This window comes from Atta colombica, unplaced genomic scaffold (assembly GCF_001594045.1).
Source record: "Atta colombica isolate Treedump-2 unplaced genomic scaffold, Acol1.0 scaffold141, whole genome shotgun sequence".
Taxonomy (NCBI): Eukaryota; Metazoa; Arthropoda; class Insecta; order Hymenoptera; family Formicidae; genus Atta; species Atta colombica.
In genome coordinates this window covers 614,150-625,522 of record NW_017259230.1, presented here as the reverse complement: position 1 = coordinate 625,522, position 11,373 = coordinate 614,150, and the positions used below count along the sequence as shown (strand labels likewise).

Here is an 11,373-nt window from a genome sequence, read left to right as displayed (position 1 = left end):
TATATATATGAAAAAAATAATTTTTTTTGTATTGTACAGATAATTTACGAAACAGATCTAATAATATATTATACAAAATTCTAATGCCCTACTTTTTGCATGTTAGGCAATAAATGTGATTGCTTGTATTGTGCATGATTGATAGCAGAGTTGTTATGCATTTTATTAAAATAAGAATGATCATTTCGAAATATATACATCAACATCATTCATCCACTAAAACTACTTATTTTCGAGTAAAATGAAAAAATTAAGTTATTGCATTCAAAAAAAATTATTAATTATATGCATCAGTTTATATCCTTTTCATAAATATTAAAAAAGTTTCAATGAGACTTCTTTAGTTTAGTTTTGTACAGAAATTGAGATTATTATTACATTCTTATATTTTTTAATAACTTGTAGTATTCGATTATTAAATAATATTTATATCCTGCCTGTGTCAATCCTTATTCCCGTAGCACACCTGCTCTATACCCTACGTTTTGTTTATAATCCATTTCTATTATTCTTTGTATATTTTTAATTTTTCTGATCAGTTTGTAATTCTAATAATTTCTCCCAACAGGAGTCTATTGCAGTACATTGATGAGGAGTTGTTGCTAAGGTATTGGCAGGTAACCCTTTTCCCTTGCACCTTGCACCTTGCACTTATATCTCCTAATTCTGTGGATAATTCTTGTAAATTGCATTATTTATACAATTAATTTGTTATTTATTCGCTCACGTTTCTTTGATATCTTTTTTCTCTTATTGCAAATATTTAAATGCATGTTTTAAATTAACAGGTTTAATTTTGTTAATTTTTATTTGATTCTTTGAAATAATACATATATTTTCAAATTATCCCTTAAGTCGCATTTAAGTTAAATAGGAAAGCGTAATTTCTAAGTGATTTGAGAAAATTAATTCAATTAATTTAAAAAACGCAACCAAACTAAGAATATATGTTTATATATGTTTATATATAATATTTTAATATAACAACGACAAAATAAAGCTATATATAATAATTGATTAAATGATATAAGTAATATACAATAAAATTAAAACTATATAATAAGAAGAAAGCCCAACTAAATATCACAATTTAGTCAACATTCGCAGTGTGATCTACAAAAAAACATTAATATGCACAATTTTTAGATAGACGTAGAATGAAGTATGTTTCTTTTTTGTTACGTATTTGATGTTATTTGTTGCATGTTAGTTTTTCAACATTCTGGACACAAACTATTTTTACTTATCAGCCAAACTGGTGAAGGAAGTTTATATATATGTATATACGTATAATCTTATATACATATAACAAGATGTTTATTAATTAAATTTTCTATTATGTAGGATTGCTTATATATTTTGTTATAGAGGAAAGGCCTCTTTCAATATTCTATACTCTTTAATTTAATATAATGTTAATGTATTTATAATTATCACACTGGAAATTTAAAATGCAATTTACGAAAATTGATTGCAATTATGATTGTTACAGACTTTCTTAATATATTGTGGAAAAAAAATATTAAGATTATGTTTTAAATAGAAACATGTGTGTATGTGTCGACATCCATTCAATCGTCTCATAATAAATCCTTGTGTAAAATTGTTATACATTTAAAAAGCAGAAACAGTACTAATCATTTTAGCAAGTATTTTATTTATTTATGTATTTTATTTATTTATGCAGTATATTAAATATATTATTTATAAAATTCCGAAATATATAATCATATATTAAGTAATATCATACACAAAATTAGTTTACAATTTTATAGTATATGACCACAGTTTCACATGTGTGCAGGGGGAATGCAATGTCGATGGTTGGTGGGCATTGCGACCAGCTATATTCCCTGCAGTAAGTAAATAATGAATTACAGTAAACAATTTTATTTCCGATTTTTCGTTTGAAATATATTGTGAAAATATGATTTATTTTATTATGGATGACTGATTGAAAACATAGTCTAGAAACATGTACAAGATCACATTGTACTATGCAAATAATTATTATTTCATTAATATGTTTTATTTAAAATATTTAAATATCCTTTATCCTTTACTAAATGATTACTACAGGATGACTATTGGGATTATATTGAAAGTAAATCGTTATATTTATTCCTCCATTTCGATGATCATTTTTGATTAAGGTTTTCGAAACTCGTTAATTTTATGTTGACTTATTAATTACTTTGTACAATAGTTCAAATGAAATGGACGAGTCATCAATATCCAACTCAAATATCCAACTTTAATGAAAAAAAAACAATCATTGAAACAGAAGAAAAATAACGATTTACTTTTAACACAATATCATTGATCATCTTGTACAAATACGAAAATAAAGATATTTGATTCTATTATGCGGGGAATATTAATGGCTGACGTATTTGTTTCTGCGTATGATTTGTTTAACTAGCAGTATATGTTAATTTATTCCAAAACACCAAAATAAGCCTTATATGTATGTCCAATTTTATTAACATCTTAATAACGCGATTGCCTTGTGTACTAGCTAGAAATATGCAGCTTTACATCATACTTTTCCATCACATCTTATTCGATTTCTTGTTCATGCTTCATTCAAAATTATGTTGCCAGAAAGAATATAAAGTCTAAACTGTTTATTTATGATTTATAATATATGCATATAATATATTAACATTTATATCTTGTTTATTTTCTTGTTTATATATTATTCATTCTTTATTAACAACATTTACATTTCTTCTTTCGTAATCATTTAAAGAAAACGATTGTATATTAACATTTATTTAAATTTTCATTTTTAGAGCTACTCTTCCATTGGGGGAATCTTCGAACGATTGCGAAGTTCATTGTCCATATTACAATGTATCTGGTACGTATGTATTATTATGAATTGATGAAAAGGATGTCGTTATATAGTATAGTCTATAAATAGTCCCCTTCTGTATATCTACATGTATGCAAATAAAAAGTAGATTTATATATAGGGTCTCAAGCGAGTCCCAGACGTCATAGCTCTGTGGATGAATTGTATGGTCTCGTCAATAGTTCTCAGTCTTTAACAACTGTGAATGGACAACGTCAACGATCATTATCGGACAGCGGCCCTAGGGACGAACCCGCACAGTCAAACGGTATACATCATGAGCTTAACACTTAAATGATGTAAATATTCATGATAACATTGCCTAGATAGCTTCTTATTAAAAAAATTATTTTAAGAGATTATTAATAACTTTCTTTATTCAATCATTATTTATTCTAGTATCTTATGCTAATATAATCTTTTACAGGTGACAATGAGATATCGACTGATCGAGACAGGGAAAGTATGAGTCCCGATTTACTATCAGACACTCCACCTGTTCCTCCAAGAAGAAGAGATCGGAAGAGACATACACCACCAAGACCGATAAGTAATGGATTGCCTCCTACGCCGAAAGTGCACATGGGAGCGTGTTTTTCAAAGGTTAGTTTCTTCACACAAAGTGAAGATTTTATATTATATCTTCTCGCAAAAAGATTGTATTATAAATTATTATATATATATTATAATATTATATATATATTATAAATTATTTTGCTGTACATGAATATATCGCTGTACATGAATTATTTTTTTGTATTTTACATTATATTATAAACTATTGTTCGATTATATATTATTTGTTGTGTACTTTAACTATTTTTTCAGAAAATACTACACGTTACGAAAATATATTTACCACATTGTTCTTCGATAGCTGTTAATAAGATATTTGTTATTTTTATTAAACATTAATAGGTATTCAATGGTTGTCCACTGAGAATACATTGTACCGCAAGTTGGATTCATCCAGATACAAGGGATCAGCATCTGCTTATCGCAGCGGAGGAAGGAATTTATAATTTGAACTTGAATGAACTTCATGAAACTGCGATAGACCAACTGTATCCTAGACGTACTATCTGGATGTATGTTATCAAAGATGTTCTTATGTCTCTTTCCGGTAAGTAGATCTTGACTTTATTGATACTGTTGCATGATAGATTGATTGATATATTTTAAATATTATGAATAATGCGTATTATAGGAAAAACGCCTCAGTTGTATAGGCATGACTTATTAGCGATGTTAAGTAAACAGACTCATAGATTTTCATTGCATATGAATAAAATACCAGAGAGATTAGTCCCTAGAAAGTTCGCTTTAACTACAAAAGTACCCGACACCAAGGGATGCACCAAATGTTGCGTTGGAAGAAACCCATATAATGGGTGAGTGAAAGCAACATGTATATTTTTTTCTGAATACATACATATTATTCAATGAGAAAAAATTGTAAAGAAGTACATGTATTATTGATTTAAAAAAAAATTTGATATCTAATATTGAATATTTATTCTATTTTCTTGTTTATTAAGTAAAATTTGACAATAATATATTTTTTAACAGGTACAAATATCTGTGCGGTGCAATGCCGGCAGGTATATTCTTAATGCAATGGTACGATCCATTGAATAAGTTTATGCTTTTAAAACATTTTGACTGCGTTCTACCGTCGCCGCTAAATGTCTTTAAAATGGTTATCACGCCTGAAATGGAATATCCGATGGTATGTGTATCGGTTAAACAGCCATATCAGCAAAATAAATTAAAGCTGGACTTAATTAATATGAATTCGGGAGCGAGTTGGTTTCATAGTGACGAATTGGAAGATATGGACGGCTCAGGTATGCTTATGTTATATATATCTGACAATTCACTTGTTTACAATCTTTATCTTTATCTTTAAAATATCTGAAAATGATCTCTAATCCAGAAAATGTGTCATCTATAAAAATATTATTTCAGCAACTGTGATACCAAGACGAGAGAATTTGAACGTTATTAATGTTACGCAATTCGAAAAAGATGCAATACTTGTTTGTTACGATAGTGAGTACTATTCAAGGTATTTTATCTCGTATAATGGTATATTATTAAATACAACATTTTTATATTTATAGATGTAGTAAAGATGGTAACTTTACAAGGAAAACCCCGTATTAGCAAGAAACAGTTATCAGAGTTACAGTTTAATTTTCAAATCGAATCTATCAGTAAGTACAATATATTTCGTTTATTTGTATCTACTCTGTAGTCTTCATAAAATTAAATTAAATCGTATGATTTATATTTCCAGTTTGTCTACCTGATAGTGTATTGGCATTTCACAAACATGGTATGCAAGGTAGAAGTTTCAAGAATGGCGAAGTTACACAAGAGATTAGTGATCCGAGTAGAACTTACAGGCTACTAGGCTCAGATAAGTATGTATCTAATTAAATAAAAGCGGCGATTGTTAATCTAATAGAAATTTTGAAAAACAATTCAAGAGGATTAATAATGAAGTTTGCTATTCTTTTAAAATATCTGAAAGAACTACGTCGTATATTAGATTTTATATTTAATATTATATTGATACATATTCATAGAGGAGTTAAATATAATATGAAGAGAAAACAATTAACCTTACATCTTGTACAGGGTTGTGATGTTGGAGAGTCACTTAGTTCATAGTGGCACGTTGACTGAATCAGAAGGAGCAGACTTGTACATTCTCGCTGGACATGAAGCTAGCTATTGAGCATTGATCCTAAATAGCATCCATCCGCTGCATGGTTTCGCATGATATGTGATTGAACTACATGTAATATGAAATGACTACGAGAATGGTGAGATTAAAGTATGCGGAGGTGAAAATTTTACAATTAATTATCCTACGCGAATGTATGTGCATGACCAGCGTCTTAAGCCTTGTTGGCACGACCAGCAATTTAAACGCTGCGATAGTCGCTATCTTTCCGTATAGTCGAGATATCGTATAGACTGGTAATTACTCGCGATAACTTTTTTTTTATGAAAGAGCTAGGCAAGCACTTTCAATAGATATGAGTAAAGGTATGATCGGGAGGAATAGTGAACAAGAGGACAGAATTAAGAGAGAATATGCACGCGAAATTATTCTTATGCCTAATCAAATGAAGCTAATAGTTACATCGCTTTGAGAGATGTCGGATAAAGGCAATTTACTAATTTAATTACTAATTACTAATTTTCAGCTATATATATATGCATAAATTGCGCTCTTATAAATTGTTTAGGATTATGAAGAGAGATGTAAAATAATCTCAGGAATAGCCTTGTCTGAAAAAAATGTGAAAATCATAAAAGCTGTATTAAGTAAACAAAATAACTATAAGTCATATCGATGTATTAAAATTGATAACAATGATATTTTTCTTCAACACACACACATACACACACACACGCACATCTTTCCATAATCTCTACAACGATGCATAATAAATAAAAATAAACAGAACAATCTATTCTCGAGATTTTTATTTTACTTTAAATATGTTTTGATAATACATGATTTATAGGAGCGTATTTTATCGAAAATGTTTTCCATATTTTTCTCCATTTTAATATATAGTAAAATTAGCTAGCATACCGCCTTACTGCAAGAAAATCGTTGCATTACATCGCTTTAAACGCGCGAAAGTAACGAATTTCTTGTAGTGCTGTTACAGATTATACATTTCCAGTTTTATCTTTTTAGGACTATATCTTGTTTAATAGCTTTTTAGCCTTCGAGAACCGTTTAATCATAATAACGTATAATAGAATAGTTTAAAACGTGTTTGTATATTTAACGATTACAGGATTACTAGACGAGACGATATTTATATTCTTACACAAAGAGATCGCGTGTAGTTTTCGAAGGTTAAAGGATTATCACTGTATCCAGATGGGACATTTAAATACAATTCAACGAGCTAAATACGTCTTCGTTGTATAATGGAATTTTCATATAATTGAATTTTCACGTAATCTGTGTAATGTTAATCAAGGGATTTATATAGGGATGCACCGGATCAATTAATAATTAATAAATTATATTAACAATAACATTAACAATTAATAAATTACCAGATACTGGATATCGAACATCCGGACAGAATGTAACATCGAATATCCGAGAAGACAATTTCTTCAAGTCGGATCCAACATTTTCCGGATATTCGACGGATTCCGAGAAAGTGTCTTCTAAAAAAAAAGCCTATAGAGAAAAAGATAGTAATTTTACAACACTGTATGAGATGTTATAGAATATAGCATCATGAATATATATACGTATTTCTAAAACATTTGTATAAGAAAAAAATCAACAATTTAACAATATCAAATTTCAACCGGATACTAATGATATCCGACTATCTGATCGGATAATAAAAAAGTGTCCGATAATACCGGATACTGAATACTTCCCGGATATATAATTTAGTACGTTTGTTTCACTTTTACTGAATCACATTTCTATCAATTTCTTAACGAAAGTACTTTTTCGGTAAAATCTCGTGGTAATGTTATTTTTTACAATTTCTTCATCTTTTCGATATAAACTATGCTCTAATTTTATATATAAAAAATAAAATTGGAAATTTGATAAGAAATACAATAGTTTTGTTCAACTATATTAAAAACTATATTAAAAAATTCCACAAAAAGATGTTCGCTTTTCTTGAAGGGTTTCTAATAGAAGCAGGTTTCCGATAAAAAAAAGACTTGCTGAGAAAACAATCAATTTGATTTGTTAAAAACATGTCGTTATTTATCCAGAAATAGATCATAAAGAAAATAACAACGATATAGAAGGAAAGTAAATAATTAATGTATAGCGGCATAAAAACACTTTTAATTTCTTCAGAAATTTCTTATAGAAATTATATAATATCGTGTATTAATATGTATGCAGTACAAAATTCTCTCGTATTGTCGCATCCTCGAAAACATGTATATCAAATATTGTTAATGAGCTTCATTTTATTGGGCATGGGATTACCTCGAATATGTTATTTTTATTAAGACATTGTGTTCATCAGTGTCTCTAATTTCGAGCGATTGTAAATATGAAACACGGCCAATTTTACGTAACAACATCGATTATACGATTATCTTGAAAATATTCGTCTGCACGTTATTATATCAGATATCTGAATCGTTTTGCTTGCTGCGCGACGTTAATATGACGGCAACAACGTATTCATGATTGTTAACAACTTGATTTACAATTTATAATTGACTTACGTTATTTTATAAAACAAAATAACACAATTGTATAATCTTCCTCCGCATATCGCGGATTTATCATTCAGTTAATGCTCTGATGAAGCATCATTGTGATATATGCGACAAGAAGGGGGCACTTAAAATATACAAAAGCGATATGATCAAGTCTTTCTTTCACCTGATTTGGTATTAAAGAATCCAAATTGCAATTTTCATCGTTCGAGTAGCCTTTTCCATAAATCAGTCACATATAATTGTGCATCAAAGAACACAATATGGAATATGCAAATCTGTAGACACTCTTTATTTAGTAATTTTTTTACATTGATGACGACATCGAATACGAATCGTATATATCTGTGAAACGAAGAGCAAAATAACTTCCATATGATTAGTCTCGAGAAGAAACGCATTTTTCTTCGTCTTCTTTTATAATAAAATTTCTTTATTATATTCTGGAGACAAAATACATAGGAAGACAAAATATTTAGTTACAGGAGTTGTCTGTTTTATAAAACTTGACTTGACTGATTTTCAATCAAACATTTGATTTAATTTAACGGAATTTTATTTGCTTATAAATTCGAATGTAATATTCGAATATTTTTGAATATTTGTTACTGAAGTCGATTTATTTACATTGATTGATAGCATTGAAAATATTCCTTTTTTATTTGGAATATTTAACTAATACTATAATGAGTTATATTCACTAATCACACAACTAATTATTAATGAAGATTATTATTTTGTCGTATATACTGTGCATTCAATTATATCTCAATAACGCAAATAAATAACGCGTTTAATTTATAAAATAATTAATATACAAGTGTTTCGACAAAACTGAGCGTACAATAGTATATATTAAAATGAAATGATTCATTTATATTCGGTTGTAAGAAGATTAAGAGTTTTCGAAAATCAGCCTTGTGAGGTACATAAAAGTGACATAAAAAATATTTTATTTGCTTTTAGATATATGAGGCATATTTATTGTAAAAATATAATATTTGGCTTTTTCCACGAATTTCTGTCGTCAAGCTCTTGCAAGTTGATGTTCTTAATTTGCACCCTTTAAGCAAGATGTAAATTGAACTGTAAAGAATTATCAGAGTAAAATGTATAATTATCCGCGAAATGTTAAACTATTTTGATATTTTATATGGATATTTGCTCTATATAGAGAGAGTAGATTATTAGATAAAGAAAGTATTACACTATCGAAAAAATAAATTCAATATATTAGCGAAGTTGTGCGAGAATCGATTTGTTTCTGCTAAATCTCTTTATGGCAGAAATTTTAGACTTGTGTCGAAAGAAGCATACTTTATCTTGATATATTACTTTATATTTACGGAAGATTTGAATATTCGTAAATTTATATTCGAAGCGCATAACGGTTTTTTTTTTTTTTTTTTTTTTTTTAGAAAAATTTGAAAATATTTTCTCAATCATACTTGGCGAATGAAAAATTTTATTTTGTTGGCAGTTTATTAGCGCTTGAACGGTAATTCATTCCATTCAGTGAAAAATTACGTGAATACAATGCAGATACGAAAATACAGAAATATATTCGTAATATGTAATTATAAATTGCTCTTATGCAATCAAACACCAAGTCAACCGTTTAATCAAATTTTATGCTGACTACACATTATTCACATATATTATAGATATAATAGAACGTGCAATGTGTCTTCCCGTACGTATTTGCAAATAATACACCATATGCTAGACGTGTTAAATGTATTCGCAATATTAGCAACGTATTTGATAGTGTTCGTCGATTTATCTAACAGCAATTCAGCTTTGTTAATACTAAGAGAATTATTCGAACGAATTGTTGTATAAAGTATGAATCTTCTTTTTGCAACAATCTCTCATTTTCTATGATGTCTCATGATTTTCTAAAAGGAAGAGGAAGATTATAGGTATATGTCGATAAAAAAGATGAGTTATCATTTTACGCAAGATATAATTCAAATAAAAAAATATCTTGAAAGCAGTCTAAATACTACTAGAAAATTTAAAACTATCAAATGGCAGGATAGAATTGTTTTCTTGTATGAATGATTATTTCGCGTGATCTATACTTCTCTCCGAAAACACATATATTTATGAAATATTTTGATAATGATGATAAATAGTAACTGTTACCTGATGTGATTTTTTGTATTATTGTAAAGACAATAATTTTATTCGGAGCGTCGTACACAAATCACGAGATAAAAAAGATAGGCACATCGGCATAAAAATATTTAGGATTAAATTTTTGAATTTATAGAATGGATAAATTAGTGAAAACAAGAAAAAAGATAAAAGCAAAAAATTAAAAAATTTTAATCTCGTGTCACAGACCAAATATTAGAATTGTGAAAATTAGAGAAAGAAAGAGACACACACACACACACACACACACACACATACACACACACACACACACACACACACACACACACACACACACACACACACATATACATACACACAGTTTGTGTAGATTTCACATATCGGTATTTTGCTGGCGATCATACACATAAATTGAAATTTTATTTTCACAAGAGAATAAAGAACTTAGAAGATACGAGTGTAATACACACACACACACACACACATCAATGCTTGCTTCTTTGATTATATATATTCATGCAATCAGTACCTAAATATTCATATTTTTATAATTACCTAAATTTGAGTCAGTTATTTTAAACATACGTGTATGTGCAATATATTAATTTATTTACTATCTAAATAGAATAAAATTTAAAATACCATTTTTAAAAAAATATTCGAAAAAAAAAATATGAACATGTGATTAATATTCTGCTATAGCTGTTGCATCTTATCTGCAGTGTTGTGCTCTTTCTAGCGATCTTCGAAAAATTTTTTTCTGTACAAATATGTACACACATATAAGTGCTAGGACAATTAATACAGCGATAAAATGTACCTGTACACCGACCATATTAATAGTTTGCCTCTATATATGGATGTTTAGGTTTTGAATTCTCGATTCTTGCATATCTGAAACTTCCAAATTAACATAACAAATGTGTAGTGAGGCAGTGACAACTGTTTATTCCTTTTAGCTGTCCCTCGGATCTATTCAGACTGAATTAATTGCTCTTAAAGACATCACTCCAATATATTCATATTATCTTTCGTTCTCCAGTTATTAAATGCAAATAAGATTTAGAAAATTAAAAAAACAATTACCTATAAATAGAAACATCTGTTCGATAAGATTTCTAAAATTCCTCTATTTTTCTCTGAATTTTCTG

General features: G+C 28.4%; 1 protein-coding gene across 1 annotated transcript in view; it reads left to right on the top strand.

Moving 5' to 3' along the window:
* The window catches only part of LOC108684894 (mitogen-activated protein kinase kinase kinase kinase 5), a 9,433-nt gene extending 3,731 nt beyond the window's left edge, over positions 1 to 5,702 (top strand). Inside the window, exons 9-18 of the mRNA XM_018189429.1 lie at positions 2,796 to 2,863; positions 2,979 to 3,125; positions 3,285 to 3,460; positions 3,776 to 3,980; positions 4,065 to 4,248; positions 4,427 to 4,704; positions 4,826 to 4,909; positions 4,981 to 5,073; positions 5,157 to 5,283; positions 5,501 to 5,702. Coding sequence (XP_018044918.1) covers positions 2,796 to 2,863; positions 2,979 to 3,125; positions 3,285 to 3,460; positions 3,776 to 3,980; positions 4,065 to 4,248; positions 4,427 to 4,704; positions 4,826 to 4,909; positions 4,981 to 5,073; positions 5,157 to 5,283; positions 5,501 to 5,600 — 1,462 coding nt within the window. The 3' untranslated portion in view covers positions 5,601 to 5,702. The remainder of the gene's footprint in view (positions 1 to 2,795; positions 2,864 to 2,978; positions 3,126 to 3,284; positions 3,461 to 3,775; positions 3,981 to 4,064; positions 4,249 to 4,426; positions 4,705 to 4,825; positions 4,910 to 4,980; positions 5,074 to 5,156; positions 5,284 to 5,500) is intronic.
* The last annotated feature ends 5,671 nt before the right edge of the window (positions 5,703 to 11,373 follow it).